We start from the raw sequence: 9,927 nt of genomic DNA, 5'->3' as shown, positions 1-9,927 counted from the left end.
GATGGGACAATGGATCAAAAGCAAGAACCCTCTTCTGTGAGGCGGGGCTTCACCGAACGAGGCGAGAGCGCTCGTCAGGACCAGCACTTGCGAGGCTCTTCTAGGCACGGGGGACAGGCGGAACCGATGTACAGAGGGGAGATGGGAAGAGATGGAAGCTGCTCAGATACTGGGGTGGTGAGGGCCATATAAAGAGAGACAGTCTGTCTTCACTGCACAGTTAGCCCAGGCTCTTACTTGGGCTGGGTGTTGCCCCAACCCCCTCCCATCCACACACAAAACCTCTCACTCAAGTGATATGATATGCCTTCAACCTGGGCTACCTGGCCCACCTCAGGGGGTGTGTTTGGTCTTGAGTGCGGCTTTGACTCCAGCGGGGAACTTGCCCATTTTGCAGGGAGGGCACCAGCTAAATAACTTAAGTGCTGATAAGCCTCCAGAGTCTTCCCACAATTCCTGATGTGTGCCCCAAAAGAGACATTTTCCCACAATTCCCTGGGGAAGAATCACAGCTGCAGCACAAAGCTCCAAGAGCTGCACCCAGGGGAGCACCGCCCCGAGGATTCAGGTAGCACTGTGCAGTGGGGCTGCTCACAGCGGGTCTAGGCTGACTCTGAAGCCTGCTGATCACCCAGGTTTGCAAGGAAGACGTACCCATGGAGATGGCAGGAGGGTGTAGGAGAGCCCAAGGAGGTGAAATTAGCACTCATGAAAGTAAGGAATTAAGAGCCCTAAGCCAGTTTTGTGCAAGCTCTCCTTTCCCCCTCCACACACAGCTCTGCCAAGACACCTCAGGCCTGAGCGCAGCCCGCTCCCCTGCTCCTCCATCCCTGGGCCTCTCTGGAACTGAGACTGGCCCCACTGCCAACTTGCTACAGTTAACAGCTGTGTCAGTGTTTCCATTATAAAATCCATTTTTTAGGGGCATAAAACTCAGCTGTGAAATTTCACTCCTGGCTGAAACTTGGCTCAGCTCAGAGGCACGGCGAGTGGAAAAGCCTGAAGCCAGTGGCTACAGGTGTGAAAAGTAAGAGCCCTTTTTATAATGAGCTCTTGCAACTCAGAAATAGCTTTGTCCCCTGCACTAGATTTTAGCTGGGCCCAGAGTTATGGCATGGACTCCAAGTGCCTCAAATGACCTAGGAGGAGGGAAAAGCTACTGAAAATGAACCAAGTTGGAGCAGCTCATGGGCTGCTCTACTGGGGCTCTAGCACATAATCACTTCCTGTTCTCTTGTAGCAAGGGTGCAAAATCCTGTGGGATTAGACGCAGCTGTGCTTGTGGGGGTGCATTACAGTGGGGATGATGGGTTCTCAAGGTGCATGTTAATTATCTTGAGCCCATTTTAATTGGATGGGGGAGGGAGGGGCCCAAGTCCCACTGAAGGAAGGAGACCATGAGCTTACAGATAGCGTGGAGAACTCCCTTCAGGTGCTGGGAACACTGCAAGTTCTCTCCAGCTCAATGGGACCCTCATTGCCACTCCCAGACAATAAGATCAGGGTCTGCTTTTTCTCCCACCTGCTGTATGATGACCACCAGGTTGTCACATGTCTCTATAGACAGCTGCAAAGCTTAATATTGTTCAGCCTCTGCTGCTTAGATGCTGGCCGGCTGCCCCCTTCTTTGATCTCTTTCCCCAGCCTGTCACCACTTTTGCTTCTGCACAAAGGACTGAATTGTACTTAGCTCTCCATAGTTTCAAAGCTTGCACAAACAGATGTAACCCAGTTCGCGAGGCCATTGGTTCTCAAGCTGCTCCTCAGATCTCTCGCTGGTCTTGCTTGATGCTGGCTGTTGTGGCCAGGTGCCCAGGCTGTTCACTGCAGACAGCATGGATGTCTGGAAAAGCAAGGAGCTTCTACTATATACGGTAGAGAGGAAACAGGAATAGCTGTCCGGGAGAAGCGCCATCAGCAGGAACGCAGCAGCCAGCCACAGACAGAAGAGAAATAAGGCAGTTGAGTGGTATGTCCAGGGAAGCAGAGGGGGAAGACCACCAAGTGTCTGGTCCGCTTGTCCCAGGAAGGACAGGAGCAACAGGTTGGAGGAAAATGTGTGCAGGGAGGGAGGACCAGCTAACAGAGGAGCATTGCAAGGGGGAATCAGATGGCAGACAAGAGCAAGGGGAGGAAGAAAGAGGAACAAGACACCGGAAGGGGGCGATGATCAAATGAAGACCAACCTTTAAGGACTACCCTTTACGGAAAGGGGCAATACACTGCATAGAAAGCAGCTGGAACTCATGCTTTCCTAGCGTTACCTTTCTCTCTGGGCAATGGCTTTACTTGCCACAGGGATTTTGGGGGAAGAAGGGGTGGGGGGGGGAGTGTTTTGATGGTCAGTGTGGTCACAATGGGAGAAAAGTCTTTCCTAGAGACCATCCAAGATGTGACCCACACTGTGAACATGTTTGGTAAACCCCCACGTAGGGTCTTCAGTGGGCCCACATCCCAGGTTTCATCACGCCCTGCCCCCACCCAAGCTACATTCTGGGCAAAGAAAGCCTGGAAAGCCGTGGGAGTTATCCCAGCTCTTACAAGAGCCCCAAAGACCGATTCAATATTATGGAATGTTAAAGATGCTTCTGTGGCTCTCACGTTATCCCTGATACAGCAGAAGGTTCTATTCAAAATGTATTGGATGCCACTGAGATCGTGCAAGACGGGGGCTTTGTGCGCTGGTATTTGTTGGGATTGTAATAAAGAAAAAAGGAACCCTGATCCATAGGTTATGGGACTGTCCATGTATTAGGCAGGTGAATACAAGAGTGTAAATAGGGCTTGGCTTCAATAATCAAGCCTCATCTGAAAATTATAGCCTAAGTTATGTACTTACTAGGCTGGGTTTAACTACGCCACCAACTTTGGTTCCTGATGGTCACAAAGTGCATGATTTTACAAAAAGGGACTAGGATTAAACCCAGAACAGAGCAGCAGCATTCACACCAGTCTCAGTTAGCAGCAAAGAAATAGCAGCTTACCCACAGCGAGCAAATATATATATTTGAAGAAATTTGGACCCCATTTCTTGATAACACAAATGTCAGACTTCCATGGCTCTTGACCACTCTTTTTCCATCCCCCCTCCAGTCCCCTCCTTCCCTTTTCTGCCTATTTGTGTATGTTTTTTTTTATTATTACCCCCACCCTAACATGTTCTGTCTTCGTAATAGTGTCTGATTTTGTATGGTCTGGTCTTACAGCTTTGACAAGTGGTAAAGTTGGTAATTGCACAATTTGATTGGCTAGCCTGTGAATTGTGCAGTATTTAGTGACATATACAAGCTGTAACTCATTTCTCTTTATTGTTTCTTTATGAAAAGTAATAAGAAAATCAAAATCATAAGATAAGCCTCAAATCAGAGGTTGGCTTGAAAGTCTTGATTTTAAAAAATGATACGTTGTGGGTTTGTCTTTTGGTTTTTGAGCCGTCCAGTTGAATTGGGGTCAAATTTTAAGTTATTTTCCACAACCATGAGGGCAAGAAACCTTTTTTTTTTTTTTTAAATCCGAGTCAAAATTCCCACAATTACATGAATCCAGGAGCTGGGGCTTGAACAAAAAAACCCAACCAAATACAGTGAGACACGCAATAAGATAGCAACACTGCAATGTATTTTTGGGTCACCTTAAATTTGCTTTGGGTGTAAGCAACATCTTTGCTTAAAGTCCTTGGGCCGGGGCCCGCCTCTTTGTTCTGTGTTCTTACAGCTCTTAGCATAATGGGGTCCTGGTCCATGATTAGGGCTCCCAGGGTTTACCACAAAGCAAATCATAAATAATAATTCCTCTTGCTGTAAGCCTGTGAAAATCTGCTCATTTAACCCAAGACGGAAAAGTTGAAGCCTAGAGAAGATCATTTAAAATCACCCTTCTTTATGCCCTCATTTAAAATAGACGTGCGATAGTTAACATACTGTTGAGAATCTTCTGTGACATTAAATTTTCTTTTAAATTTACTACCTCTCCCACTGCCGGACAAGAAATCTCTCTCACACACACACACCCCTGCCCATTTTCTGTCCCCTCCCTCCCCCATCACTGGAACTCCAGTTACTTTTTGTTACAATGGAAGCTTTGGTTTGAGGCTTGTGTATCACAGCACCAGCCACGGTCATGAACGGCGTGGATATACAGCTGCAGGCACAGCAGGGGGAGCTCTTGAGCCCTTTCCTACCAATTGTTGATGTCTTGAGTAGTGGACGAGGGGGCTCCAAGAGGAGAGACAGCAACTGCTTTGGTGGGAGCTCATGGCCGACACTGCGGCACCCCGGAGCCCAACACGTTACTGAGCAAATGGAGCTTTTGCTACCTTATCTGCCAATAAAAGGAAAAATCCCGGTCACAGAATACGCTCAAAGTAAATAAAAGTCAGCGCCATGCTTGCCAGCTCCAGGGAGTTTTAGTGTAAATCAGCAGTGAGGAACCTCGGAGCCTCCCCGGCCCAGCTGGAAATTCTTTTCAGTCTCTCTAGTTTGAACAGGCAGGGTGAAATTCACTCTGTGCAGGCCGGCATGCACTACACCACCCCAGAGCCCCATAGGCATTTAGACTCCTAATTCCCCTTGAAATCAATGGGAGTTAGGCACCTAAATACCTTTGAGGATCTAGCCCTCAGATACCGTGGTGATAAGGGCAGTGTACAATCCAGAGAAGCGACAATAAGGTTTTAAAACGTTTAAAAAATCCATGTTTTTCTTAAGACATGGCCTAGAAGAGGACAGTGCTCAAACCCCACTGAAATGAAAGCCCACAGGAGCTTAGAAACATGCCGTATTTTAGCAAGCAATTGTACTGCACACACCAGATACAACAAGCCGGCGAGGTTCTGAAAATCTCAGTAACACTTTTTAATATACAAGAATCAAAAGTACAGCAGTTTTACAGTGTAGGAAAATTTAATACATACTATATAAACAACATATTTACATCAGAAATCACTAGGACAGTGGCATTTTTTCACAAATATAAATTAATATTAATTACTGTTTTAGTCAACAGGTTTAAAAGTCCACAATTTTACAGTAAGAGTCCTTCTCCCCCTTTGCTCAGGGGAAGGTGCAGGGGAAATGGATGAAAGTAGACTAGTACTTTTTTTTTTGGATCACTTAAAGTTCATGTAAAGATCTCAAAGAGCTGTAAAGTACCCACTTAAGCTGGGCACTGCCCCAACACCACCTGTGGAGAGCAGATTTTTGGTCTGTGGGACTTGTGTTCTGGTGCAAATTCATAAGTGATGCAATTTTTACATGGCTTCCAATGGGGTTTGTGATGTCACTCTGAACAGCTGAAAAACCAAAACCAAACCAAGATGTTGCAACTTTTCCTTTGAGACGAGAGCAATTCACTGGCTGGCTTAGTGGGAGCAGCTGCACCACACATTGACATGAACACCACACTGAAATTTATGGCTGTGGGGCTGTCCCCTTCCCACCCCATTGTCATTCAACTGCCTATTTCCAATGGTTGATTTTGTGGTCCCTTATTTGGGACACAGGGAGCGCGCCTGTGGGAAGGGATTATTTCTCTCAGATTTGATTTCTCCAGCTTCTGTAAAACCAAAGCCAGTTAAGATCCACCCACCATGACAGAACTCAAAATAATCCTTCCTTTAGCATGAGGCCTACATGACTTCCAAGTGCAACTCAAAAGGATGTGGACAAAGCTTTCACATTTGCATTTTTTGTTTCCTTCTGTTTTAAGAAAAACCAAAATACTTTTCATACTGATTGGAACCCCTGGAGGCCAAGCCCCTTGATTCGGATGCAGCAAACCCGTCGTTGGGCTTATGGTTGTTTTGCACCAACCATAACACTGGTCTGGCCAGTACTGCCTTTTGCTACAACTTTATGGCACGTAACATTTTGTTAGGATTTCATGAATGTGAATGAAAAACAACGTAAATCGCTCTTTGCTCCTCCTGGCAAGGAGGTGAATTTAGTATTCACATTATAAGCCAACACCTCTATTTGAAAAGAAAGGACCCACTGTGAACATGATAGTGTCCACCTGCCATCGCAGCTTACTGAAAACATGCTGGGAGAGACGCTATCTCTGCCCTCCACTACGAAAGGGGGAAAGACATGGGGGCTAGTCCCCACTCCCTTCCTTCTATTGCAGAGAAATTCTTGCAGTGCCCTGGAAGAGGCATCAGTGCAACATGAGGTTGCCAGTCCTGGTTCCCTTGTAGCAAGCAAAGCCACTTTGCTTCTGTTTAGTTTTGTGGAAAGCTCAAAGAATGGGAAGCACAGCATTTCCCCTGCCACCAAACAGCCACATTTCGGTACCCTCCTAAATCCTCCTTAGGCTTAGTTCTGAGATGCCTCTGGGTGCCACTGACAAGACATACAACCCCAGTGGGCTACACGGCCAGACTTCTTATAAAGGTCATGCTCTGCATGTCCCTTGGCACTGAAGGGGTTAAATTAATGGGGTGGAAGAGTTGGATACAGCCACCCCGCTGGGTATACAAACTTTTGTACACGGGTTATGCACATGTCACTGTGACCCAGAATCACACTGTTCCCATTTGCAGCAAACCATGGTTGCTTTTGAATGATCTCCTGGGACAGAGATACCCTCATTAAACCAATCGGCTCAGAATGGATCAAGCATACAATGATCGTAACAGATTTCAGGGACTTCATCCCGTCAGCACCAAGCAGACAGGAAGCTTGGGCATTATTAGTGTTGATTTGCGTGTACCTTCCGAACTGCCAACGGAAGAGTTAACACCTTTGCCTCAACCGAGACCTGCCTTAACGGCCTCACCTCCAACCAGGCAGGGCCTTTGTCATAAGCACCCGCCCCGGGGTCTCCAACAATAATTGTGACCTACATTCATCCAGGAAGACACAGCAGGAAGGAAGTCAGCTCCCTCGCTTGGGCAGGCGCCTCAGCTGGTTTGGATGTATATGGCTGTTCACCCCTACAAGCGCCACAGGGAAATTCTTCCCAAAGGCCATTCTGGTCCTTACTCTGGGCTCTGCACATTCAAGATAATTTACCAGTAAAACACAGGCAGGAAATTAAAAATCCAGCTCATCTCAGGCCTTTAAAGGGAAGTGTGTTCTCATTTTGCCCAAATGAGGGTAACCCTGCCACCTTTTCAGGAACCCGAGCTCTGCAGCCTTTGCATTAAATTGAGCAGTTTGCCACTGGCCTTGTTTTCAGTACGCAGCTGCAGTTCGCATAGACTACAGGTCCCGACCCGAAATGTGCCAATTTAATCTGAATGGCCTGGTTGCTCATCTCAAGGTAGAGCCTGGCACTAGGGACCTGCAGTCTCCATGCGCCTTGACGCCATAGTAAAGATGATGGAGCTGAAATTAGGAACTCCTCCTGCTCTACATGTGGCGAGTGCTTTGGCTACTCCTGACTTACTGGAAGCGTTCTGGTAAATCCCTCTGTGCGGGACATCACCCCTTCACGCTGCACCGTGATCCTAACACTTCGATGAATGCTTGCAGTGAAGCCTATTCATTTGGCTGCAAACCATTCCACTCCCCTTACCCTTCTTGGGCTTATTAGATATCTACTGACTGGGGGGGAGGGGCTGCTACGAGGATTTTAAACACTGAGAGTTTAGGGTTCTCCTTGGTCTATTGCTCACCAGAAATGTAAGTGCCGAGCGCTTATGCAAGTTCCCAATTTAAAGATACACAAGTTCATTCAATGCAGCTACTTTCCCCGCCTCATAGAGTTAGCACAGATCACTGGAACTTTGGCAGGTAGGTGGCCAGCTCACTGCTTTGTGCGAAGAGAGAGCTCTGCATGGAAAACCCCAGACAGCCAACTGCATTCACATTTAGCTCTGCATGGTGCCCTCGCCAAGCCCAGCATATAGCTTCTTACCCAAAATGTACTACAAGGAGGAGTAAAGACTGGGATCACCATTCTCCAGTTGGGCAAACTGAAGTGCAGAGAAGTGATTTGCCCCAGGGTCAGAGCAGGTCAGCAGCAGGGGAGTATAGAAGCCAGGATCCCTGACTCCCAGAGCCATTCCTCCACCACAAACCATTCAGCTTCCAGCCAATATGACTACATAAGGAACATCCTTATTAGCAGCAGCGACAGAGAAATGGGACAAGAGGGTTTGTGTTACGGCTTCCTGAGCCCCTTCCACTGGGAAATACTGTAACTGCCATTTCCCGTCTCACTGGTTTGAAGGGGGAATTAAGGCTCTGCTCAGGGACTCTGAATATTGAGGAACTCCACCTGTTTTAAGATTACCGAGGTGAATGTTTCCTATGTCCCTATCTGTGCTGCAGAGGGAGCATGATAGTGCACAAAGCAGAACTAGTCTCTTGAAATGGATCAAGACATGAGAAATGGCCACATGGGCAGGGAAGCGATGGATTCCTCCTACCTTTTTGAGTCACTCTGGAGGGGCCCCAAGTTCCCCCTTCCTCTCAGAGGACCATAAGAGCAGGGTCAGTTATTTACTCTAAGAGAGCCCTCCTGTCCATCTCCAAATGCATCCCACCCACACACTGGTTACACATAAACCCCAGCCTGACTGGGTTATGCCCACCCCACAGCAGCATGTGTCACGTAACGTCACGTCAGACTGGGCATACAAAGCTGTCTACAAAGTCTTAAGCAGCATCAATCCACGTTCTTGGTTCTGGGGAAAGCTCCGCAGCTGTGAAACATTCACAAGAGTCTGTCGGATGCAGCCTTCAACGAAAAACAAAACTAAAGCAAAGAATGACACCTGTTCCCCCCTGCGGGCAATGGATCCAGTTCCAATGCCAGACTGGATAAGGGGCATACGAAAAAGGAATCCAGACCAGAACTAACAGCTGGGGAGAGCCCCTGCCCACTCCCCCAAATCCTCCTTCACCCAGCAAAACAATAGCAGCATGTTCAGAGTCTCCGGTTAGCGGTTTGGAAAAGCAGCCGCTGTTGCATCAGACCAAGTATTTCGGATGCGCTCTCTCCCTCCTCTCCCAGTCGCTTTATGTTTTTCGAACATTCCAGTTATAATCTGGATTGTTTTTCTGTTCTAATGACCTGTCCAGGGGCGACCTGTGATCCAGGGGTGACTTGGACTCATGAGGGGATTTTTGAGACGGGGGTGAGCGAGGGTCCGAGACTTGGGAGTGAGGAGGAGGAAGCGGCTGTTTGTAATCCCCCGATTTGTCTGTATGGAAGGACCGGTAATGGTCCGAAGGTCCCTGGCCGTGGTATCCCATGGGTGGCCTGTGATCAGACATTCTTCTGAATTCCTGCTGGTGGTAGTTCTGGGGCCTGAACTCCTCAGATCTTCGCCGCTTGGAATCGTGATGGTGTCTAGATGTAAAAAATGAACACACAAAATAAAATCATCTCAAGAGCATACTTATGCAGTCCCCCATATCCCATCCTGAAATGTCCAAGGAATGTTCCAAATTCCACCCCTGAATAATGCTGCTGGTGATTATTTACTCAGCCCTGTAGGTGTGGATAGCACTCTGCAAACAAACAAGACTAGGTGTCCTTTGCCTGAGAAAGCCAGGAATCTAAGTAGTAGAGAGACTTGAAGCCTTTAAAAGCATTCTTGGGAGAATGCTACCTGGGTGCGTCTGCATGTAGGAGAGAAGAGAACTAGCAGCATGGTCGGGGAAAAGGGATTTACAGGGTAAAGCCAGAATTGGATAGAACAGGGGTGATCGAAAATAAGGGGAGGGAAGGAAGAAAAGTAAAGTCACCTAAATACCCTCCCAGTGAGCTTGTAACACACATGGGTTGGCAACTCCTGATTGGAAACACATACAAGCCGAGACCCAACACCGGACTGTCATGCTTGGAGTCTAAAGCCTTCTGGTGGAAAAAAAGAGACTAGAGTTCATGTCTAAGCTAACTGGATGGCAAGGCAGAAATGAGAACCCACGTAATGATGCCAACTTCAGCGAGGCAGAGAAGAAACAAGAACCCAATTAG

The 9,927-nt window shown here is 47.6% G+C and overlaps 1 protein-coding gene across 10 annotated transcripts in view; it reads right to left on the bottom strand.

Annotated features, from left to right (window-relative positions):
* Positions 1-4,838: 4,838 nt before the first annotated feature.
* Positions 4,839-9,927, bottom strand: part of CHD2 (chromodomain helicase DNA binding protein 2) — an 86,313-nt gene continuing 81,224 nt past the window's right edge. For all 10 annotated transcript variants that reach the window (XM_073304216.2, XM_073304214.2, XM_073304218.2 and 7 more), the window contains one exon: positions 4,839-9,297. In XM_073304216.2, coding sequence (XP_073160317.1) covers positions 8,964-9,297 — 334 coding nt within the window. In that variant the 3' untranslated portion in view covers positions 4,839-8,963. The remainder of the gene's footprint in view (positions 9,298-9,927) is intronic.

Source organism: Lepidochelys kempii, chromosome 10 (genome assembly GCF_965140285.1).
Source record: "Lepidochelys kempii isolate rLepKem1 chromosome 10, rLepKem1.hap1, whole genome shotgun sequence".
Taxonomy (NCBI): Eukaryota; Metazoa; Chordata; order Testudines; family Cheloniidae; genus Lepidochelys; species Lepidochelys kempii.
Note: the sequence above shows the minus strand (reverse complement) of the source record. Positions and strands in the feature narration are given on the sequence as shown.